The sequence below is a fragment of the Salvelinus namaycush genome, chromosome 17 (assembly GCF_016432855.1).
Source record: "Salvelinus namaycush isolate Seneca chromosome 17, SaNama_1.0, whole genome shotgun sequence".
Lineage (NCBI taxonomy): Eukaryota > Metazoa > Chordata > Actinopteri > Salmoniformes > Salmonidae > Salvelinus > Salvelinus namaycush.
The window spans coordinates 22676008-22701652 of NC_052323.1; the positions used below are offsets into that span (position 1 = coordinate 22676008).

General features: G+C 40.5%; 3 protein-coding genes across 3 annotated transcripts; 1 reads left to right on the forward strand and 2 right to left on the reverse strand.

The window, feature by feature from the left end:
• Positions 1–594: 594 nt before the first annotated feature.
• mmgt1 (membrane magnesium transporter 1) lies at positions 595–2854 on the reverse strand. Its single transcript, XM_039011863.1, has 4 exons — positions 2718–2854; positions 1923–1975; positions 1706–1809; positions 595–1578 (listed from the first exon to the last, which is right to left on the reverse strand). The coding sequence occupies exons 1-4, from the start codon at positions 2800–2802 to the stop codon at positions 1422–1424; spliced, it is 399 nt and encodes a 132-aa protein (XP_038867791.1). The 5' UTR covers positions 2803–2854; the 3' UTR covers positions 595–1421.
• A 1595-nt stretch (positions 2855–4449) lies between these two features.
• Positions 4450–5994, forward strand: pfdn6 (prefoldin subunit 6). Its single transcript, XM_039011864.1, has 4 exons — positions 4450–4642; positions 5222–5292; positions 5412–5536; positions 5671–5994. Exons 1-4 carry the CDS (start codon positions 4579–4581, stop codon positions 5789–5791), a joined length of 381 nt encoding a protein of 126 aa, XP_038867792.1. The 5' UTR covers positions 4450–4578; the 3' UTR covers positions 5792–5994.
• Positions 5995–18499: 12505 nt separating this feature from the next.
• her5 (hairy-related 5) lies at positions 18500–20000 on the reverse strand. Its single transcript, XM_039011960.1, has 3 exons — positions 19962–20000; positions 19137–19232; positions 18500–18988 (listed from the first exon to the last, which is right to left on the reverse strand). The coding sequence occupies exons 1-3, from the start codon at positions 19998–20000 to the stop codon at positions 18500–18502; spliced, it is 624 nt and encodes a 207-aa protein (XP_038867888.1).
• Between the last annotated feature and the right edge of the window lie 5645 nt (positions 20001–25645).

The window sequence follows — 25645 nt, forward strand, 5'->3', positions numbered from 1 at the left end:
TAATTATTTTTTATTAAAACTGCATTGTTGGTGAAGGGCTTGTAAAATAAGCATTTCACTGTATGGACAGCAGGTATCCTAGTGGTTAGAGCATTGGACCAGTAACAGGAAGGTTGCTGGATCGAATCCCCGAGCTGACAATGTAAAAAATCTGTTGTTGTGCCCCTGAACGAGGCAGTTAACCCACTGTTCCTCGGTAGGCCGTCATTGTAAAGAAGAATTTGTTCTTAACTGACTTGCCTAGTTAAATTTAAAATACGTTTACACTTGTTGTATTCGGCACATGACAAATAAAATTTAGTTGACCAGAGCAGCTCTACCAGTGCAGAAATATGACGAACTGACTTGTTGGAAAGGTGACATCCTATGACGGTGTCACATTGAAAGTCACTGAGCTCTTCAGGAAGGCCGTTCTGCCAATGTTAGGCTATGGAGATTGTATGGCTGTGTGCTCAATTTTATGCAATGGGTGAGGCTGAAATAGCCAAACCCACTAATATAAAGGAGTGTCCACATACTTTTGTATATATAAACTGTAGTGTATGTGCAAGACATTACATGCATTTAGTTCCCTTTGACCAATAAATGCAGAAATAAAATCTCAGTATGATTTTATTAAGTTAAAAACAGGGAGTTAATCTTAACCAAAATGTAAAATGAAGAAAAAAAATACATCGCCTCAAATTAATGTACCATTAGTCTCTACTTAGTGTTCATAGTATCATTAGCATTTCTGGAACACTGCTTTACTCTGCTTTCCATGCTGCACCCTTCAGGCTTTGTGACTCTGACTGTAATAACTCTTTATTGCATACAGAATAAGCTCAAAAGTCTAATTTCAAACTTCAGGAGATCAGGGGTGTAATCATTTAAACAAGAGTGTTTCAATTGGACAAATTCAGATTAGTCCCTCCTCGCTTCATTTGCTTCCATTTAAGAAACGTTTTGCAACAGATCGGCATAATGAATGGTCATGAATTCTTTAACTGAAGTGAAGGCTTTTTACTCCATAAAACAAATCTCATATCTGCAGATAAAATATGAAATAAATAGTTCCAGACAGCTGCTCATGATAGACATATGTGTGGCAAACGAAACATAAAACATTCTATTATGCCCCTTGTCCAACAAAGGGGAACATTTCCCCCATGCTGTTAGGAAGGGGTAGGGGATGAGATGTCAAATCCTTACAACTCCTAAGCAATAACAATTATATACAAACAAATATGCCTGAAAAACTGAGGGGTTGGTTGGCACAGTCAGGAGTTAAATATGATAACCACATTTATGGAAAGATGCAAATTTGTACAGCATATTAATATATGTACAAAGACAAATTAAAAGTGGGATAAATTACCCTCCATCTAACCAATAAGCTCATCTGCACAGAAATAAAGACATGGGGGCAGAGAAGGCCAGTCTCAGTGCAAATGCTCCAGCTTGCGAAGCCGCAGGGGGTTGGGCAGGGCCTGTGGGTTCGGGACAGCGGAAGCCTCTTGGTCGGGGGAGCGGAAGAGCACCCTACCCCGATGATTGAACATGTAGAAAGATGGGTGGTTCCTCAACGTGTCAAATGTCCTGAGAAACGGGAAGAGGGCATTGAGTCAAGTTTAAACTATACTCATTATGTTTTCAGTGAGATGGGTCAATAACATAGGGCTATCCATATAGGAAAGTCTATGACTAATATGAAATGGTGGCTTACTTGTTTTTCAGCTCTGAGGAGGCATCCATTTCTTTGAACTCTCCCGCGATGTGGACTATACCATAAATGGTCAGAACAAACGCTAACAAAGTCTGTAAGACAATCTGCAAAACAAAATGAAAACAATGTAGCAAACGGAACAATGAATACAATAGATAAACATCAAAGAATAAAATAAATAGAATGTAACTAGCTACAACAGTATTAAATAACTTACATCTACTGGTAGGGTTTCATTTTCTTTTTCTGTCAGACGCATGTAGGATCGATCTGGTGGTAGAAGAGAATAACATTTATCACACTGGAAGCAATGTGGCTACAGTTAAGACCAAAACAAGTTGGTAGCCTAGTTCCATCCATAACAGGGGTATATTCACTCCGCGGTTTGTGGCTAAACGTTTCTTAAACGGAAGCAAACGAAATGGGGAGACCCCTATCTGAATTTGTCAAATAGTTTTATTTGCAAAACGGAACTGTTTGGACTAATGATTACACCCCAGATGTTGCAATCTAATTTGCATAACTGTTAGATAGTAACTTACTTGGGCTTTGGGAGGATAGCTTCCTTGTTTTCAATGTAACGAAGGCTTAGTTAGTAAATTAAAAAAAAATATATATTTTATGCTAACATTGTACTAACATATCGCGTTGGCAAGCAGACATTGACTGATCTACAAACAATGACTATTTATTTGTAGATCAGTCAGCAGTCGCCTGCACTGTCGAAAAGCCCATTGTTAGCTACTGTAGCTGCTTGCAGTGACAATCATATGATATGCTAAGTAGCTAACTAACTAAATAGCTAGTTAGTAGTTAGACATGTCTGGCATATTAACTCATTTCCATTGCTTGCTAAACTGTTTTGGCTGATGTGGAAAGGAAATTAGCTAGCTAACTCGCGCTAGTTGACAGGCCGCAGTTCACTGCATGGCTAATATCTATGTGGATTTTGATCTAAACAGCAAAATAAAAACCCAGATATGTTTATCTTCTTTTTTGATATCGCACTTACGTTGCGCCGCTGAGAAAGCTGCATGAGCCAAGGCAAATAGACCAACACATACAACACCTTTCCAAAAAGACGAAGCCATCTTCATGAGGAAAGAAAGGAAATGAACAGTGTCGCTACAAAATGTCGTAAGCGATGAAGATGAACCAGGAAGTGAGATATTGAGCTTTTCTTCTTCCTCTGGGGATTCTTTTTATGTCGGATGGCAACCAACTTTAAGGTGCTTTACCGCAACCAACTGGACTGGAGTGTAGACCAGAGACGGAAGGCCTAAACCTACCCAATGTTCTCAATATTATAATCTCACTAAGGAAATGAAATCCATAATTAAATACTACATCCCCTGATAATTTCCCCAAAGTAGTCAAATGCCTTCTTCTTTATTGGCTGATTTCTCCCAACTCATAGGAATCCCCACCCAGTTGACTACTTTAAAATGGTGGAAGCCTTCAATGGCAATGTCCATACTAAAACGAGTCCTCTATCTTTCTCTAACAACAGGCACAACTCAGATATAAAGTAGTTTTTTTTTATTTGCCCAAAATGCCACGTGCGTTTACTTATATCAGTTCATTCGTAACAACCCTATTATTTGACAAAATAAGCCTCACATAGAAAATAAGTAATTCCATTTTTTGTTGACCAAATTCAACACTTTCTCATTGACCTCAATTAAAAAATCCTTCACTTCGTGGGTTTATTTTCGTGGAAAGATTTTGGGCGGAGTAAAACCTTTACCCTTCGCCTCTTCCTCTCTGATCTCATGGATTATGAAATTAAAAGCCTTTTTAGTCCATTACAGAGCATACATTGAATATATGTTTGATTTAGGATCGAATTATGCTACCCTCACTTCATATCATCTTTGCTTCCTTTACAGTTTTCAAACAAGGACTTCTATTCTAAAGTTTCTTTAAACATTTTTACCTGGAAATAGTTACTTGAATCTTTTATTCTCCAAAAATGGGTTGTTCCACCGCTAACCCAATCACAAAGAAGAAGAAGAAGAAGAAGGGATGCTTGCCCAAAAAAGTGATGTTAGGATATATAAATTATCCTGTACAAGCTTTTTTGCCGAATACATTACATTGTTACAGGTGTCAAGCTTATGTGCATGTATGTGGCAGCAGTGTGTAGGAGGGAGGTTCCTAGGTGTGAGAAGTGTGCAGAAGACAAAGGAATGTGTAGCATGGGGAAAGTAGTGGTATATGTTAGTTGTAGGGGTGGGGTGCTCATGGGGCTGGGGATCAACCTGCGAGAGAGGCAGGTTGAGGTTTCCAGGGTTATAGTAGTGCAGAAGTTGTCTTATGCTGAGGCAGTGAAGAAAGTAGAGGAAGATGGGTCAAGGGGAGGGACCCTGAGAGGAGTGGTGTGAGTAGTAGATATGTACCAGTACAGAAGGATAGTGATATATTTATAGCAATGGTTACTGTACTGCAGGGATGGTACGTAAGTCGCAGAAAATTGAGGTTGTGGTGGCAACTGCAGAGAGGTATTTGGGTGTATGAGACTTGACTTCAGAAGAGTAGTGGTATGCCGTCCTTTCTGGCTTTTGGCCTGAGGCAGGACTAGATAGATGTAAATAGTGGAGTAGGGTGGTGAGTTTTTAGTGAGTGTACTGTTAGATGGTAAGGTATTTGTTTATTTATTTTTAATTTTCAAGCAAGTATAAAGGAGTTATACTCCTATCTAGTAGGTGGCGGTAATGCAACATTTATTGGATGCCAATCGCCGCTAAATCTCATCGAAGAAGAAGGGTTGTTCTCGAGCTAGCCACGCACGATATTCTGTTGCTGGTAGATATAGGGAGCTGATTTTGTTTCAGTTTATAATAAACAAAGCCTTGATAAGAAACACCGTAGACATGGCAGAGGCGATTCAGAAGAAATTACAATCTGAGTTAGAAAAATACCAGCAGATGCAAAAAGGTATGTAGCTAACGTTAGCTCGCTAACTAGCTAACGTTAGCTATAGCTATAATGTTACATGCATGGTACATCTCTGCTGGCATGGTCATTTATTGTTACCTCAGCAGCTAGCTAGAAATTGACATATGTCTGGTTATACTGCAACAGCTAGCTATTAGGTAAAGTAACAGGTAACTTGCAAAATGTGCATTATTTCTTGAAATCTAACGTTAGACAACTGCCCTTTGCTACCTGATCTTCCATACCCATTTAAAGCGTATCTTTATAAAAACAAAAGTTATTTCAGTTTCAGAATATTCAAGCAAGCTAGCTGGTTAACACCTTGAACCTGCTTTGTAGTATACCCCTCTGATCTTCCATCCCAATAATAGGTCGTCGTAAGATCAATAGTTTGTACAGTTGGCTACACCCTATACAGCACAACCTATATTGCATAATATTACCATAGACATGGATATTAGCTATGTCCCATTTACATCACTCAGTATCACTGATCCTCGTGTACCCAAAGTTGTCATTGTTTACATGTGCATGTCAAGACCCACACTGATTTGCTAACGTTGCTTTTATTCCCTTTAGATGTTAGTAAGAGCATGTCAGCCAGGCAGAAACTGGAGGCTCAGGTGACAGAGAATAATATAGTCAAAGAGGTGAGTACACATCTCTATCCTTCTACAGTGGCGTTGAGGTTTCACAATGGATGTTCAGTAAGTATGAATGAATCCCAATATATATTCCGCTGATGATACACTTCCTTTCCGTCTTTCAGGAGTTGGACTTGTTGGACACCCAGAACACAGTTTATAAGCTTATAGGTCCAGTTCTGGTGAAGCAAGACTTGGAGGAAGCCAAAGCCACAGTGGCAAAGAGGCTAGAATACATAAATGGGGAGATGTGAGTCTGAAAGATAATGTTTATTCATTTTAATAACTGCACATGGTGTCTGAAATAACAACCGCTTATTGCCTAAAGTATAAAGTATTTCATCCAGAAGTGTAACTCATTGTTCTGTCTGTTTTGGACTGTAGTCAAAGATATGAGACTCTACTAAAGGACATGGAGAAGAAGTCTGATCAGCACCGTGAGGTCCTGTCTAGTCTGCAGCAAGAGTACCAGAGGGCTCAGGGCCTGGCTGTGGGCAAGGTCTGACCAACAGATGGCATGGACGCACACACATACAGGGAGAAAGAAAAGCACTGAATCCAGCCGCAGAGCTTTGCTACTCACCCAACAATGTCGCCATAAATCCAATGACTTATTGTCCTTTGTACTTATTGTATGCAGCTGCTTGTTAGTGTGACTTCTGTTGCTGTTATTAGAATAAATACATTGTTTTTCTTTTTGTGATTAAATGCTTTGTTGTCCATCTTTTTCCTGGTCACTAGTGAAATACAGTGCATGTTCTGGACATTATTTGGAACATATACATGTATTGGAGCTGGGGCACTGTGGGGAAGATGGCCACAGACTGACAGAAGTGATTACTTTGTTGGTGCCCCATGAGCCAGCCAGTGTGACTGGGATGAGTGAGTGAGTGAAATATGTATTGCTATCAGGGCCATGGGGGATGTGTTATATATATTTTTTTAATTTTATGCATAAGCCTAGAATGTTACTTTCCTGGCTAAATTGACAGACTCTGGATGATTTCAGACAACAGTGATTACACAACTTGGGTTCTGCCACGTGGTCTGGTGTCAACCAGGCTAAAATCTTACCTCAGGCCACAGCAACTCTTATTAAAATTCCATGAATTATTTAATATGGCTAGTCTAGAAGTTGGGGACAAAAGAAATCAAACTAATGGTGAATGATGAAAATTCACTGAATAATTCTTATACAACATATATTTACAAATTGTTTTCCCAGCCTGTTAAAGCACTAAATAATATAGGCCCATTGTCACGACTTCTGCCGAAGTCGTTGCCTCTCCTTGTTCGGGCGGTGTTCGGCGGTCGACGTCACCGGTCTTCTAGCCATCATCGATCCATTTTTCATTTTCCATTGCTTTTGTCTTGTCTTCCCACACACCTGTTTTCAATCCCATCCATTACCTCTTGTGTATTTAACCCTCTGTTTCCCCTCATGTCTTTGTCAGGGATTGTTTTATGTCAACTGTTGTTTATTGGTGTATAGGTGCGCGACGGGTCCTCGTACCCATGTTTATTTTATGTATGTACATTTTCGTGTTTAGAGCATTGTTAAGTGGACATTTATTAAAAGTCTCCATTTACACTCAGTTTAACTCTCCTGCGCCTGACTTCCCTGCCACCTATACACACGGCTCTGACACCCATGTAATGGAAGTCTGTCTTTTTTAGCGTTCTACACCACTACTTTGTACCACATGATGGCGCTACTGATCCCATTGACTCCCTAACATCCTCAGCTTCGAAGTTGCTACAATGATAAACCCAATGTTGGCTTAACAGCTATTGAGCACATTCTTTTTTACAAAAGACTACAGATTTCGGCCAATTTCAAAAGTTACACTGTTCTGTTGTACATGTATTGACTGCCATGGTAGCAAAAATGATCATGATGCTGCTGGACTCTCCATCTCCAGGTCCCTGACAGTTGTTTGTGTTGCAAATAATACGTAAATGTTATTTAATCAGATCATAAAGTAAATTATATATGAATTTTAAGCCAGGTAACGCGTCATTCAAATATGGGCTATGCACAACACACGCCAGTTTACTTTCACAGGATTCCGGGCTAGGCAAGTTACATTCTGATAATATCATCCCAACATAATTTTTGAAGTCATTTCTCCCATAACATACTTTTCCAAGTTTTTACCCCACATTGGTTTAAAGATACACATTTAGCCTTGCTCCCGTTAAAAGGTGTTTAGGAACCCCGTGGTGCTCTTGCCACGACTTGAATTAACGGGGTGGGGAGTCGTTTGCTGGAGCGAGACATTTGCTCTAATTACAGAGGCAGGCAAGCGGACCATGCGACCAGATGTTAACCGGAAGAATCTCATTCAAACCGCACTGGTAGCATTGCGCTTGAGCAAAGGGGTGTGTCCCCACCCACATAAAGCGTGCACCCCCGCAGCTCCGGTCCCCATTTCTATTTCAATGAAAAGTGGATAGAGCACAGCGGAGACCGCATTGTGCAGCGTCCCCCGCAATTAATATCCAGCGGAGAAAGACCATTCCCCCTTCATTGCCCTCCTGAAGAGGATTTAACCAGCATGAATAATGGGCCTGAAAACGGCGCGTTGGTCTGCAAACCAATATTCCTCCACCAAACCTCACCCTCTGAAATGCCTCAATTTAAGACTGGCACAGCAAATGAATAATGTAGCTATTCATAGAATGGAATAAAGTGAAGGCGTACGCTACATTAAACGTTAGGCTAAAACACGAATGTAAATCATGTCAATGAATGTACACCACGCACCAGTTTAGCCAAGTCATTAGTGTAGAAAATTGTGAATCATTATTCTATGATAGCCCACATGACAGCCTATAAGGATCTCGTTCACCAGACACTTTCTCCCAATCCAGCCTGCGGACGAGGTAAGCCTATAGGTCTACCAATCCTCACTGAATAATCATATCTCTGCATCCGTGGCACCGCAGCAGCATAGAATATCATTGATGTCATGGCTAAGGCTCTCAGACTAACCCATGGCCACAAGTAGGCCTAGTAACAACAGGTGAAAATCATTATCGTGCAAGATCCCTCGGTTTGGTTCACTTTGATTGATTGAATTTATTGAATTTATTTGACAATTTGTAAAATCCATACATCAGGGCACTCCAGCTGGTGACACCTCCACATACAATTTAAGAAAATCATCAACGATAACACAATAAAGCTTAACAGCTTATTTCCATTGTGGTCCTTATTTTCCCATGGCGGTAAATCTGGCAAACCTGCACCATACCTGCATACCATACCATACCATACATGCACTTGGATAACATTCGCACTTACTTGCAACAAAGAGACTGTCAAACTGCCAGTCGAGAAAATAAGAACGACGTCCCTTTTACAAGTGCAAATGTAACTCCCTCTTTAGAGATTCCCATGGGAAAGGAAAATAAAGGTGAAACTATACCACACCAAGCATCGAATTACACATAGCTTAGGCTACTCATTTCAAGAGGTTCAAATGTGAATGAACCCACTGGGCATAAATGTCAGTTCAACGTCTAGTTTTGAATAACATTTGGTTGAGTTGTCAACTAACGTGAATTCAACAAAACATGTCACCATGTCATTGGATTTAGGTAGAAAGTTAGAAAGTCAAATCCAATCAGTTTTTCACGTTGTTTTAACGTCAGCACATTGATATTTTTTTTGCTTGAAATGACGTCGAAGCAACGTTGATTCAACCAGTTTTTACCCGGTGGGAAGTGACTCCATTGTGAATCAAAGTTCTCAATCTTAGTCTAATTTATGTTTATGAACACTTCCACTTCTCCAGCAAGACACATATTGCTTAACTTTATTATGCAGGTTAAAAATGTTTCTGTGTGCTACCGTCCTTTTTTGCAGTTAAAACTTGTTTTCAAATCAAGAAAGTAAAACAAATTATGAATCAAAACACAGATGCAAATAAACAAGACTGAGATTATTTTACATTTGTATTTTATTTGTAAGAATATATAAATATTAAAATACATTGGATCTCAGTTGTCAAAAATATACATATTTTCAAAAATAAATTAGGCCCAAACATTTCACTCCAGGATATCCATGATTCTTATCATTTTCGTGGATACTGATGATGGCTCTTAAATTGTGTGATAGGATAGGACTGTCTCGGTTTTCACGTTTGTTATTTTGCATAGTGTTCACGTTATCGTCTCTTTGTTATTAAACAGGTTGAACACTAGCCGCGCTGCGTTTTGGTCCTCTCCTTCATCTCAGGAAGAAAACCGTTACACATTCATCTGAATATATGTTATCTTTCATTCATCTGAATATATATCTTTCAGTCATCTAAATATATGTTATCTTTCATTTATCTGAATATATGTTATCTTTCAGTTATAACATCTGCTAAATATGTGTATGTGACCAATAGAATTTGATTTTGATTTGAACAGCCTAAATTTGTCGGGGCATGAACTCTACAAGCATTCCACAGGGATGCTGGCCCATGTTGACTCCAATGCTTCCAACAGTTGTATGAGTTGGCTGGATGTCCTTTGGGTGCTGGACCCTTTTTGATACACACAGGAAACTCTTGAACGTGAAAAACCCAGCAGCGTTGCAGTTTGTGACACAAACCAGTGCGCCTGGTGCCTACTACCATACCCCGTTCAAAGTTTCTTAAATATTTTTTTCTGGCCCATTCACCCTCTGAATGGTACACATACACAATCAATTTTGATTACTACATGATTCCATATGTGCTATTTCATAGTTTTAATGTCTTCACTATTATTCTACAATGTAGAAAATAGTAAAAATAAAGAAACTATTGAATGAGGTGTGTCAACTTTTGATTGGTACTGTATATATACAGCGCCTTCAAGAAAGCATTCAGACCTCTTGACTTTTCCCACATTTTGTTGTTAGTCTTATTCTAAAATTGATTAAATTGTTTTTTCCCCTCGTCAATCTTCACACAATAGCCCATAATAACAAAGCAAAAACAGGTTTTCCGACATTTTTGCTCATTCATAAAATAATATAAAATATTACATTTACATAAGTATTCAGACCCTTTACTCAGTACTTTCTTGAAGCAGCTTTGGCAGCGATTACAGCATCAAGTCTTTTTGGGTATGACGCTACAAGCTTGGCACACCTGTATTTGGGGAGTTTCTCCCATTCTTCTTTGCAGATCCTCTCAAGCTCTGTCAGGTTGGATTGGGAGCATCACTGCACAGCTATTTTCAGATGTCTCCAGAGATGTTTGATCGGGTTTAAGTCCGAGCTCTGTCTGGGCCATTCAAGGACATTCAGAGACTTTTCCCGAAGATACTCCTGCATTGTGTTGGCTGTGTGCTTAGGGTCGTTGTCCTGTTGGAAAGTGAACCTTTGCCGCTCTGTACTGTGCTCCGTTCATCTTTTGCTCAATCCTGACTAGTATCCCAGTAACTGCTGCTGAAAAACATCCCCACAGCATGATGCTGCCACCACCATGCTACACCATAGGGATGGTGCCAGGTTTCCTCCAGATGTGACACTTGGCATTCAGGCCAAAGAGATAAATATTGGTTTAATCAGACCAGAGAATCTTGTTTCTCATGGTCTGGCAGTCTTTAGATGCCTTTTGGCAAATTCCAAGTTGGCTGTCAGGTGCCTTTTACCGTCTTGCCACTCTACGATAAAGGCCTGATTGGTGGAGTGCTGCAGAGATAGTTGTGCTTCTGGAAGGTTCTCCCATCTCCACAGAGGAACTCTAAAGCTCTGTCAGAGTGACCATTGAGTTCTTGGTCACCTCCCTGACCAAGGCCCTTCTCCCCCGATTGCTCAGTTTGGCCGGGTGGCCAGCTCTAGGAAGAATCTTGGTGGTTCCAAACTTCTTCCATTTAAGAATGGTGGAGGTCGCTGTGTTCTTGGGGACCTTTGATGCTGCTGAAATGTTTTGGTACCCTTCCCCAGATCTGTGCCTTGACACAATCCTCTCTCGGATCTCTACGGACAATTCCTTCAACCTCATGTCTTGGTTTTTGCTCTGTGGCACTGTAGCTAAATCCCTGTCCACCCCATTAATCTTTAGGAACTGACTATCCCTCTGCATGCAGGCTGAGAAGCCCTCCTGGAACTGACTAGGCCTCTGCACACAGTATCTCTGCTCTTCAGGAAAAGGACTGTGTTCCAGTAACTCTGCTCTTCAGGAAAAGCACGGTGTGTTCCAGTATCTCTGCCTGGCTTCTCCATGCGACAGCTGGCCAAACTCTGGAGATCAGAAAAAACAATGTTTCACCAGCATTGCTAAGACTACAAACTTAACAGCTGGTGGAGAGGATAAGGAGATACACTGTAAAGAAAGGGAGATGCTGTCCATACCTGATCCTGTTGCCCCTGCAGAAGAAGGGTTCTCAGGGTCTCCAAGCTTCTGATCATTCTCCCTCTGCAATGCTTCTCCCCTTATGGCTTGAGAAGCTGTCAAGAATAATACAATATGACTAATGAGAGAGAGGGCCGGTTCAACAACAATATCAAAGACACATTTAAGATCTAGAATCAAATATCTGTGAAATGAAAACTTTTAAATCACATATTGTACCTTTCTAGGAGAAATTGTGGCGTCAAATTGAATTACTGATGAAGGTTTCATCTTCCAAATTGACTCGTTTTGTCTTCGATTTACAATAGTCTGTGTCTGACGCTGAGTCCTCTCTAGTCTCTTCCAGACTACGAATCAAAAGTGTTATATGAGTTCGTCAGGGCAGTAGACTTGCTCAGACCATGACCTCTTCACTGAAGGCTAATTTGTCGCTTGATCGAGAGAAAAGAAAAAAAAATCCACAATATTTATTAAAAGACTGAAGGGAAAATCTGCCCCTGTTTCGTTAAAAAGCTTAGGGATGGGTGTGTAGAAATGTAACCTCTCAAATTCATAGACGTATGGATGCAAGAACTGACCACCCATGATATCAAAATGATAGTTTGAACCATGTTTTGAGGGTATATAGTGTTTGTTTAAATGTACTTTGTTTACAAACATTGGAGTAAAACAAGCTTACATTTTGGTTTCGACGGTTGAACTAAGCTCACGAGGCATTTATAAGTTATATTCTTCAAGAATCAAGTAAAATAAATGGATGTAGCACCTGCAGATTGCCCCTCTAAAGACTTTGATTAAAACTCATTACATTTGGGCAACATTCTAACCTATTCCAAATGGTTTGATAAAGTCTGGTAGTCAAGAACTGTCTGTGCACAATGTTGAAAGATAAGGCTACAACATATTTACATATAAAAACAAACGTTTTCATTTGTTTTGTTTAAAATAAATCAGAGTAGATATGGCCTGAATCAATTTGTCAATTTGCCCTGCTAAATGTTATATAAGCCTATTGAATAACCTTAAATAGCCTATATTTAACAAACAATGCGAAATATTATCCTATTAAATGTTTTAACAGTGAAAGAAGCCGATAGAGATGAGTTTGCGTTTTGTTATTCATGTTCCATGATTAACCACAGGGGTACGTGGAATGTCAAAATCCGTTTTTAGTGCACGAGCCTACTTTTTATGTAGGCTATTCCAAGAGCACCTTTTTGGCTCGTGGGTGCATGCAAACGTTTGAACACCCCAAGTGCTATAACACGTGGCAGAAATGATGGTGGCAAATCCTTTGTGCCAAGGTGTTAAATGCTAACTTTTCCTTTCCCTTCTGTCGAAGTGTTACTATTTTCTCAGGCATTTAGCCTAGTCAATTAAAATATATGTCTACTGGAATTCTCTATTCGTCTACCTTGGCAGCTCATATCAACGTTCTCTTCTTCATTATGATTGTGATCAATTATCATGATAACTAAATCAGCAATCAGACAATGAATCCTAATTTATTTTGCATTGATTGTGGACCGTGCGTAATTCGAAATGAATGAAGCGCAAATCTCCAATTGTAGAATTTACAGTAATTTCGAATTAGCCTACTCAAGGTTTTTTTCAGCCCTTGTGCAACACACTACACTTTGGTAATTAAATAGGCTACTGTATGAAAATGTCAAGAATGCTAAAAAGAAGGATCTCTATTTTCAGTCAACAATTTGGACAAAGGGACATATTTGGGATGAATTAATCGATAATTGTGCATTCGTTTGATAAAACATATTTAAATTAGAGGTAGGCCTAAAATGGACGAGATTACTCTCCTTTGCGTTGTTTGGGTGTGGGATTCGGTTCATGCATTGCACGAGACAACAGCCAAATGGTTTGTTACCTGATTTAAATTAGAGGTAGGCCTAAAATGGACGAGATTACTCTCCTTTGCGTTGTTTGGGTGTGGGATTCGGGACTCTCCTTTGCGTTGTTTGGGTGTGGGATTCCTCTGCCTCATTTAACCCATTTACCACAGAGCTGGTAAATGCGTTTTAGTGATGGATTCCGACAATAATAACAATTTAACACGGTATTCTAGTCAGCTTTGAGAAAGATTCCCTTCAAATGAATCCTTAATCAGATTTTCGCTTTTAACCCGTTTATTTATGGGTTTATCCAGGGGTGTTAAAGCAGTCCAGAGCTCCGTTCAATAGAGCGTCCTGTTCAGGGCGCGACCTAGCGGGACTAACTCCTCCTTTGATATAAAGTGTTACTATAGGCACAAGTGAGGCCTTGGAGAATGTAGGAGTTGTAATATGCAATTGTGGACACACTAATAATTCAATGAGGCGAAATTTTTGAACGTTACAAATAGCAAGCTTATGTTTAGCTATGACAATATTTTAATATTGTACTCTATTGAACACTATACAACATTAATATAGCTGGTGTTGGATTTGACATATGCAAACATATATTCACTGATGACAACTTTCTAGTAGGCCTTTGTGCTTTTACGCACAAAGCTCCTTCAAATCAAATTGGAGACTAATAAATAATTCTACATACAGTGAGGTCTGAAAGTAATTGGACAGTGACACATTTGTGGTTGTTTTGGCTCTGTACTCCAGCACTTTGGATTTGAAGTGATACAATGGTTAAAGTGCAGACCGTCAGCTTTGATTTGAGGGTATTTTCATCCATATTTGGTGAACCGTTTAGAAATTACAGCACTTTTTGTAAATTTTAGGGAACCAAAAGTATTTGGACAAATTCCATTATGTGTATTAAAGTAGTCACAAGTTTAGTATTTGGTCCCATATTCCTAGAACGCAATGACTACATCAAGTCCGGGAGCCTACAAACTTGTTGGATGCATTTGCAGTTTGTTTTGGTTGTGTTTAAAATTATTTTGTGCCAAATAGAAATGAATGTAAAATAATATATTGTGCCATTTTGGAGTCACTTTTATTGTAAATAATAATATAATATGTTTCTAAACACTTCCACATTAATGTGGATGCTACAATGATTACGGATAATCATTAATGAATCGTGAATAATGATGAGTGAGAAAGTTAGAGGCATAAATACACTATGTATACAAAAGTATGTGGACACCACGTCAAATTAGCGGATTCGGCTACTTCAGCCACACCTGTTGCTGACAGGTGTATAAAATCGAGCACACAGCCATACAATCTCCATAGACAAACACTGGTAGTAGAATGGCCTTAATGAAGAACACAGTGACTTTTAACATGTCACCGTCATAGGAAGCCTTTCCAACAAGTCAGTTTGTCAATTTCTGCCCTGCTAGAGCTGCCACGGTCAACTGTAAGTGCTGTTATTGTGAAGTGGAAACGTCTAGGAGCAACAAAGACTCAGCCGGAACTGCTAGTTCACACAAGCTCACAGAACAGGACCACCGAGTGCTGAAGTGCGTAGAGCCTTTTAAAATTGAACCTTTATGTAAAGAGAAAAGTCAGATAAGAACAAATTCTTAATTACAATGATGTCCTACCCCGGCCAAACCCTAACCCGGACGACACCGGGCCAATTGTGTACCGCCCTATGGGACTCCCAATCATGGCCAGTTGTGATACAGCCTGGAATCAAACCAGGGTCTGTAGTGACAGCTCGAGCACTGAGATGCAGTGTCTTAGATCGCTGCGCCACTCGGGAGCCAAAATCATCTGTCCTCGGTTGCAACACTCACTACTGAGTTCCAAACTGCCTCTGGAAGCAACATCAGCATAAGAACTGTTCGTCGGGAGCTTCATTAAAAGCAGCCGCACATAAACCTAAGATTACCATTGCCAATGCCAAGCGTCGGATGGAGTGGTGTAAAGCTTGCTGCCATTGGACTCTACCTGCCCAAATGCATAGTGCCAACTGTAAAGTTTGGTGGATAAGGAATATTTGCCTGGGGCTGTTTTTCCTGGTTCGGGCCAGGCCCCTTAGTTCCAGTGAAGGGAAATCTTAACGCTACAGCATACAATGACATTCTAGACAATTCTATGCTTCCAAGGTTGTGGCAACAGTTGGGGGAAAGCCCTTTCCTGTTTCAGCATGACAATGCCCCCGTGCACAAAGCGAGGTCCATACAAAAATGGATTGTCGAGATCGGTGTGGAAGAACTTAGTGGCCTGCACAGAGCCCTGACCTCAACCCCATCGAAGACATTTGGAATTAATTGGAACGCCGACTGCGAGCCAGGCCTAATCGCCCAATATCAGTGCCTGACCTCACTAATGCTCTTGTGGCTGAAGGGAAGCAAGTCCCCACAGCAATGTTCCAACATCTAGGGGAAAGCCTTCCCAGAAGAGTGGAGGATGTTATAGCAGCAAAGGGGAGACCAGCTCCATATTAATGCCCATGATTTTGGAATGAGATGTTCGATGAGCAGGTGTCCACATACTTTTGGCCATGTAGTGTATCCCCCCCACCCCGGTTATTGGTAATGGTGCGAGGTTAGGATGTTTATTTTATTTAACCTTTATTTATCAGGGTGAGTGAATTAAGAACAAATTTTAATTTGCAATGAGGACCTGATCCGTAATCATGGTAACATCCATATTAATGTAGAAGTGGTCAGAAACATATTCTATTCTTATTTACAATAAAAGTGACACAATACATTATTTAACATTTTTTTCTTTTGGGCACAACATAATATGAAACAACCAAAACAAACAGCAAATGTAGTCATAGCGTGCTAGGAATATGGGACCAAACACTTCACTTTAACTACTTTAATACACGTGTAAGTGAATTTGTCCAAATACTTTGGGTTCCCTAAAATGGGAGGACTATGTACAAAAAGTGCTGTAATCTCTAAACGGTATACTCAATATGGATTAAAATACCCTCAAATTAAAGCTGACAGTCCAAACTTGAACCTCATAGTGATTGTATAATTTCAAAGTGATGCAGTACAGAGCCAGAACATTGCAAGTTTCACTGTCTACTGTGAAAATACTTTTGGATCTCACTGTACTTTAAATTAAGTTGTTAAGTCAATCTTCATCAGTTTCTACACAAAAATATGATGAGAATAATATGTAATATGTGTAACATGAGGTCTAACATAACTTCATGGTACCTAGTGCTCTATATTGTATGGCAGACATGTTCACAAGGTATCTCCTGGTGAAGAAGCCTTCGAACCTCTATAGGACCAACTTAATGATTGATTTTTCAATTATTGGACTGTGTGGCTCATTTGGTGCTTGCAACACCAAGGTTCTGGGTTTGATTCCCACACGGGACCAGTACGAAAAATGTATGCTCTGGATAAGTGTCTGCTAAATGACTAAAATGTAAATTCTAGTATTCGAGTCGGGCCTACTACCCATTGAATATTTCCAATTCAATGAATATGCTCAAGCTGCGAATGACCCCTGATCTACCTATCCACGCCTGAGACTTGAGATCAGAGCCGGTTGGATGCTCCAGACTGTATTACGATGCTCAACTCCCTGCATCTCAATGTCTGCTGATGGTTGCCCATGCCAGTGTAAAGTGCACCGTTTGTTTTAATGGTGATACAGTTGGTCTTGTCCATTGACATATATGGTCTTGTCACCTAAAAAATGTGCAAATGTCAGGGCTGTTCTCAACCCAGGTCCAGGCCATTCACACTAACAATGTGGGACAATGTTGTCTGATGGCTCAGGAAGTAGAACATTTAGAGCAAACAGACGTAGCAGCCAACAAAGTTTTAGACAAGAGTCCACTTTCATTCAATTTTAATATAAAAAAATATAGGACATTTTTTTGCCATGTTTAACATAAACAGGATGTCAGTGTTTCTCACTTGGACAAAACACTTTTTTAGCAAGACTAGCATAATGTTAACCAGCAAGACTAGCACAATGGGGCGGTAGGTAGCCTAGTGGTTAGAGCATTGGGCCAGTAACTGAAAGGTCGCTAGATCGAATCCCAGAGCTGACAAGGTAAAAATCTGTCGTTCTGCTCCTGAACAAGGCATTGTTCCTAGGCCATCATTGTAAATAAGAATTTCTTCTTAACTGATATGCCTGGTAGAAAAGAAAAAGTGAAACCACCACATCAAAAAATATAGTTGAATGCAGTTTTTTCTTATATGCACTTAAAATGATAAGAAAACATGTATTTTAATCAAGGCTAATATGAGACTATATTGTCTAATAATATATCACCACACAAAGTCTCATGCCATGCAAGGCCACAGAGGTAAGGTTTATATTGAAAAAAATATACGATTGAGAGTCAAACATCGTGTTTACCTTCAGTGTCACAAAGAAATAGAAAGACTTGTGGTTTTTGAGCCTTGAATTTTTTTAATCAACATTCTAAAGTTGTGGTTGAAAAATTACATATATAATCAGCAGACAGGCCTGAGAAAAAGGCAGAACCCCGAACCCCAAAGAAGCAAAAAAAATTACATAATGGGTTACATGACTGGTTATCTGATTCCCTTTTGTATTTTTAAATACACACACAAAAAAAATTCCAACATTAAATTCAGTTTGCCATATTTCCCTTGTAGATATATAGTAGACATATGGAAACAATTGACATATATTGGCATTTCCACGACAGTATATTTTCATATCGTGAACAAATAAAGTAATCCATATATACAAGATGTACATTTAAACAAATGACAGTCAGTCTACCGAGAGTCACACAGCTAACCCAGTCAGCCCCCACCATTTTCACCTTGAACTGTCCACTCCACTTCCCATCACCGTCCACTCTTCTCCCAATCACTACCTATTGCCAATCAACCTCCTCCATCCCATCCCTGCTGGGCAGTTGATGAGCGGGCAGCTGTTAGAAGTTCTACAACCATATCCCCGGTGCCGAACTGGGACCCCAACTGTGCATAGACTGGCTGTCTATCACTGCTGTGGCCATGGCCTCCACACAGAGTCACTGTGCTCCATGTACGGCTTGGAGGGGGAAAGACGCTCTATGTTACCGAGGCCAGTTCTCAGACCTGGGCCTGGGTGAGGCTGTGGCAGCTGCTGTCTAGCCAGGGGAGTTTGGTCGGGGGTGGAAGGTGATGTACCATGGAGCTGGGCAGATGATGGAGGATGGGTGAGCCCCATGCGGGACCTCTGAGGTAGGGCATCAGCATCGTTGTTGGGCTCATCCAACTCCTGGCTCTTGGTTGCTATAAAGTGGCTGACTCTTAGTAGGCATGATCTCATGCCCTCACGGTAGTTATGCTGCTTCCTCTTGCAGGGGGACCTCTGCTCTTCCCCACCCTCTTTGAAGTGGCCTCTTTTCATTTGCTGATTCTGTTGTTCTCCTTCAGGCTCTGTCCTCAGGAAGTTGACCACACTCTCCAAAATCTCTGCCTTTTCCACCTTGGGATTCTTCAGTTTCTAAATAAACAAGTACAAAATAAATACATCTGAAAATACTCAGAAAAAAGACACAGATGTGACAGAAAATGCGAAATGACCATAGATAACATATTCATGGTTAAAATTAAATTAATAATCTATATTAGGGAAAATAGACCATCTTCACCTCATTACTTGTGTTCTCCAACAACAAAAGTCGTAAAGTTTCCAGACTGTGGTTGATACGATCTCTCCTCCGTTTCTCCATGAGGGGTTTGGGGACCTGAACATATAAATCCCTGAGTTAGGCCGATTCGTTTACTGACGTATAAAATTGAATGACAAAAACAGGATATCCCCGGAGATTATGTGCGTGAAGTGAAAAGAAAAAGACCAACAGAAAGTAGCCTAAAACCATCGGATTCAATTATATTGTAATGAACCCTCGACCTTCTAACCTGAGGTCCGGCGCGCTATCGACTGTGCCGCAAAAGCATGCCCGTGCGGCAGAGTCGATTTCCGCGCTTATAAACCCAGGGTCGTTACACTACTCCCTCCTTTCAAAGAGCGCGTCCTCGCGCTAGCCTGCGACTCTACGTCTTACAGGAACGCGCTCACCGGCCAAGCAAACGCACTGTCGTGGATGCAAGGTCCGATCACTTCTGACACCAATGTAATGAAACAGGCAGGGAGCAGGTCTCGAACCCTCGACCTTCTAGCCCGAGGTCCGGCGCGCTATCGACTGTGCGCAAAAGCATGCTCGTGCGGCAGAGTCGATTTCCGCGCTTATAAACCCAGGGTCGTTACAATATCATAATTTCCCAACCCAAGCAGCTAAAAGAATAAGTAAGATCACTAAACTTTACTTTAAAATTACAACAACACGTTTAGGCTTGATGAAAATCAGACGGAGTTTTGTGGCAATAAACAGCCTATCATCCATGCACCTAATTTGTACGAAACAGAAATTACAAATAATGAACTCTAATGAAAATGAAAAAGCTTTACTTACCCTTCTTACGTCCTTTTGATCTGGGAGCACAGTCTCCATTGTTTTCCTGACAAAATAATGTCGAGATGTTGTCTGAAGTCAGAGAAGTAAAACTCGCTTCACATCTATAAAAGCCGTAGAATACAACCACGCCCATTCGCGCCCTCGGTTCTACTTCATTTGATTACAGTTTTCGCCCACCATGACATATACAGTCAATACATCCAGGCATAGCTATTGGTTTATTCAAGAAAGGGCACCACCCCTGATCCCAGATGCGCACGCGCTTGGCATCGAATAACACTATTGAGAAAGTAGGCCTAGGCCTAATCCTGTACCCTAATTTCGTTTGAGAAATGTCCCACTGGGCACAGAAGTCAATTCAACGTCTAGGCTATGTGAAATTACGTGGAAACAACGTTGATTCAAACAGTGTGTGCCCAGTGGGAAGGCTTATCATGTAATTCGAGAAATTAATACTTCATCATGATATCTTTATCGTCAGAGTAGGCTAATATGTGGAAAGGTGGAAACTGCAAATCCATGAGGTTCAACGTTTTCATAAAACAATACATTCCGACCAAAGTGAATGTCTGAATCCATAATATATGACCTTTGTTTTAAAACCATGTTTATGTCTGTGTCAGCAAAGAGGACAGTTAAACATTGTTAGGGGGCTGTGACATTGGATCATATAGCATAGGCTATAATTCATATAAAAACAAGAGTTATCTTTATTCTAATGTTCCATTTGTAATGTATGCCTGTTGCTGGCCTTATACACCCACATGCCATCATACACAGCCATCTCACAACATTATAACCAGTGGCTACAAGTCATCGGTTGTCTTAAAATGTCTGATGTGTTTTAAATGGCTTCATCCCCCACAATCTAGCAACATCCAAACTGATGTTGGTGTGATGGTCTGGAGTCTGGGATGGTGATAGGCCACTTCTTAGATTTGCATTTGGATGGGACTCAAATGTCCCATTCAGGTGTCCCACAGAGGCTAAAACGTCGTCTTACAACAATAGGGTCGACAATTCAGTTTAAGGACATGTTCAATTTATAAACATGAATACATTGATAGTCGGATAAGGACCATTAGAAGGTGATGGACGACATTAACCACAAAGATGTGTTCACCTATCTCAATTCAAGACACGACTGGATTACACGTATTGGACCATTCAAAATCTTCTAATTTGAATAGTTTAAATATTTTGATTTACAGTAACGTTATAAACTACTATGATATTATATTCGGTTCTGTCATGTATAATACTATCATTAGCTTATGTGATCTTGCAGAAATCAATTCAGCTTTGATCTAACTTTATTAAATGAGCACCATTCTCCATTCATCAATGACATTTTCCAGAGTAGACTGTTCTCTGGGCAGCGGAATGAGTAGAGCAGAGAATATTCCGCACATGCACACACGCTTCGGATTTCGGAGCCAAAGCCGCAGCCACTCCGCAATACACACATCTAACTCCTCATTTAGACCCATGTTTAGTCAGACATTTTACTTAATAAACGCATTGAAAGTATGGGAAAATTAGAAACTGCCGGCGGCTCACCTTGGAGACCACTAGCCTAACTGCCTATCAAGGTCTAGGCTTTCTTACTGATGTTTTATACTGACATTTAAAACTATCGTTGAAACCCTGCCCACGGCATTAACCCGTGGTGATATAAACTCTGCAAAACCCTGGTAGCACAACAAATCTCAACCTTTGCACAAGTCAGCCGTTGCGCACGGCACCTGGCCGCCTTGAGCCTTCGTACCTTTGGTGATTTCACGTAGAGGTAATACCTTTATGGGAGGACACCTCCATTAAACGATATCTGGCGTTGTAGTGAATCCGCAGAGAAACGTTGATTCGGTTAAACCCAATTAAATTGATCATATAAGGTCTAGGCCGTTAGTATTTGTCCTACAGACAATAATGAAAAATAGTAGTGCTTAGTCAAACCGTGTTTCATAGAGAGTTCCCTAAACATTTGTGGCCCTGGCCGTGATCCCACCATTATAATGGGGATGTGTGGAGATAACAACGGAATGATCGGATCAGGGACATCCCGTAGAGATTAACTGGATTTAAAGAGGCACTGATAGTTCCGTTTAACAAAAAAGAGAGAGCTTCTTTTTTACGGCTTAGTCACTGGTGAGTGCTCTGATGAATCATGATTTCTGTTTAATCCCGTGTGTGCGAGTGCGCGTGCGCGAGATAGGTCTAGGCTGTAGCTACGCGATTAGAAAGGAATAGCCTAATTGTGTGCAATAAAATGTCTTCCAAAATGTCAACAATATAGACAATCTATGACATATAAATTAATTTAAAATGGCAGATTTGAACAAATGCCTTTGTCATTATCAAACACCATCAGCTTGTTTGGCTATAGTCTGCCAACATGTCCTTGAAGATAATCCTTCTCTTATAATCGGTTAAAAGAGCATCTTTCTGCTCAGTGTGCACCTGCACTACAAAGGACAAGAAAACAAAAGTGGTATCAATAATTTCAAGGCACGTGGACCCGCCCCATAAATGAGCTGGAGTGATGGACACAGCGCGCTTGCTTGCCCCACTGAAGGAATGCAATTAGCGACATCTGGCCTTTATTAATAAGGTCTCGAGACCCCTGGCCGCTTTGAGAAAGTCCCAACCAATATAGAAACTCTTCATGCGCGTCAGCTCTGCAGACAATGGGGTCAAAACGGCTTGGACTCAACGATAGAGCTAAAATATCAACACAATTTCACACTAAATTCGTGCAAATATGTACAGATATTTCAGCAGATTTCGTGCGTTTTTGTTCAGCATAATACACAACTTTTTGTACAACTTAATTAATAAGAAAATACACACATTTTTGTGTGACTTAATTCATGGGAAAATAAATTTTGGGGGGTAAACTTTGGAACAATCTTATTAGAGTAATGCATGATGGGTAATGATGTTCTACACTGCTTTTTTTGTGTCCCACATTTATTTATATAAAAATACAAACGTGTACTGTCACCGAAATAGTTATAATATAATAGTAGCCTTATATTGTTTTTATTTATTAATGCGAATACTGTTTTCAATGCTTGTTTTTGCTTAATACTTTGGGATGCTGATGCACTTGTAGTCAGAAACACACTTTTTTTCATGTAAAGCAACTATAGGCCTACACGACTTTCTTCATAGTGCATTTCATATTTCATGGAGCCTACATTACACAATTTTCTTCATAATGCATTTTATACAAGACTAATTGTATGAGGGTTGCCAGACTGGAGAAAAAAATATAGATTTTTCTGTTTTGTTTTTTGTGGTATGATGAAGGTATTTGATTGGGGAATGGGGATCTATTATGGTAAATTATAATACACATCAGAATACATACACACACACACTCACTTTGTTTGTACTCATGTTATAGCCAACTCTCGACTTTTGTATGAATTATTTTTCATGAAATATTTGTATCATGTTGTCGTGTATTCATTATCTTTAATTGGTTAAATGTTTGTAGTTTGCATGTTTCAGTAATGATTAACATGTTTAAATAGTCGTAAATCTCTGCTTGATTTAGCTTTTGGTATATTTGGCATTTTTATACATATTCTGTATTTCCATTGAAGAAAGCAATAATTAATCAACACTCAATAAACTAAATAAATGGACACTACCTGTTATAAAATGGAAATTGCTCTCTGTAAATAAATGGTGAGAAATGCTCTGTCCGAAGCCATTTGGCTATGGGTTTCACAGCCCTATAATAATGATACAAGTTATATCAGCTCAAAAAGGGTTTATTTACAACCTATGGGGTATGAGATATTGTGAATAGTGGCATAGGATAGTCTGAAATGAATGAATATACCCTAACCCTAAGCTATGTTCAATGTCAGCAGCAATTTTCAGTGAGAAATGTTCAGTCTGAAGCCATTCGGCTATGAGTTTCACAGCCCATAATGATACAAGTGATATCACCTTAAAATGGGTTTATTTACAAACTCTGGGGTATAACATATTGGGCAAAATGGTGTAGGAGAGTCAGTCTTTGCCAACGAGAACCAAGAGGGGCCTAACTTTGTCCTTCATGACTGGGAAAGGCTTCAATTCTAGGCTGTAGGAAATCCTACATCCATCTCATTAGATCAGAACAGGATGGATCAACAGTGATTCATATTACTGGTTTGTATCCTAAAAAAAGGACAGTTGTGTTTTGCAGCATAACACACTTATATTATTTGTCTATCCATATGATGTGGATCATTGTCAGGTTATTAGACGTATAAGCTTAAGTAACAAAAGAACACCATGATTGTAATAACACTTTGAACAGGTCGGCCAAACGCTGGGCCAATTGTGCGCCGCCTCATGGGTCTCCCGGTCGAGGCCGGCTGCGACACAGCCCTGGATCGAACCTGGATCTGTAGTGACACCTCTAGCACTGCGATGCAGTGCCTTAGACCGAGCTTCAGGCAACTTTGATGTAAGGCTTGATCACACCTGTAGTGACTACTTCTATCCGTCACGCCCGTTGTTGATTATCCATCGTTCACTAGATATATCAATGTAACTACACCCAACACAATGTTGAAAAACAGAATGCTTCCCACCACTAGAACACATAACTAGGCGTGAGCTGGACGAGATCCCAACGCTGCCACCAATGTAGCGTAAGAAAGTGAAAGCTACAACCGGGACTCTAACCAGGGCTCGTACTGTAACGGCTTTCCTCTTCCTCTTCATCCGAAGAGGAGGAGCATGGATTGAACCAAGACACAGCGTTGTGATAAGACATGATATTTATTTCACAAGGACGAAAACGAACACGAAAATATACTTGAACAATTTACAAAATAATAAACGATGTAGACAGACCTGGACGACGAACTTACATGAAACACGAAGAACGCATGAACAGGAAAAATGACTACATAAAACGAACGAACAAACAAAACCGAAAACAGTCCCGTGTGGCGTAACATACACAGACACTGACACAGGAGACAACCACCCACCACAATCAATGTGAAAACACCTACCTTAATATGGCTCTCAATCAGAGGAAATGAAAACCACCTGCCTCTAATTGAGAGCCATATCAGGTCACCCTTTAACCAACATAGAAACACATAACATAGACTACCCACCCAAACTCACGCCCTGACCGTCAAACACATACAAAATAACAGAAAACCGGTCAGGAACGTGACATAACCCCCCCCTCAAGGTGCGTACTCCGAACGCACCACCAAAAGTCTAGGGGAGGGTCTGGGTGGGCGTCTGACCACGGTGGTGGCTCAGGCTCTGGGCGAGGTCCCCACCCCACCATAGTCAATCCCAGCTTACGTCTCCCCCTTAGAATGACCACCCTCATTTTACACCCACTTAATTTAAAGGGTAACCTTAAGATAAGGGGCAGCACCGGGACAAGGGGCAGCACCGGGATAAGGTAGAGATAGCTCAGGACAGAGAGGTAGGTCAGGATAGAGAGGTAGTTCAGGATAGAGGGGCAACTCCGGACTGAAGGGCAGCTCCGGACAGAGAGACAGCTCTGGACTGAGGGGCAGTTCTGGATAAATGGCAGCTCATGACTGGCTGACGGCTCTGGACGCTCATGGCTAGCTGACGGCTCTGGACGCTCATGGCTGGCTGACGGCTCTGGACGCTCATGGCTGGCTGACGGCTCTGGACGCTCA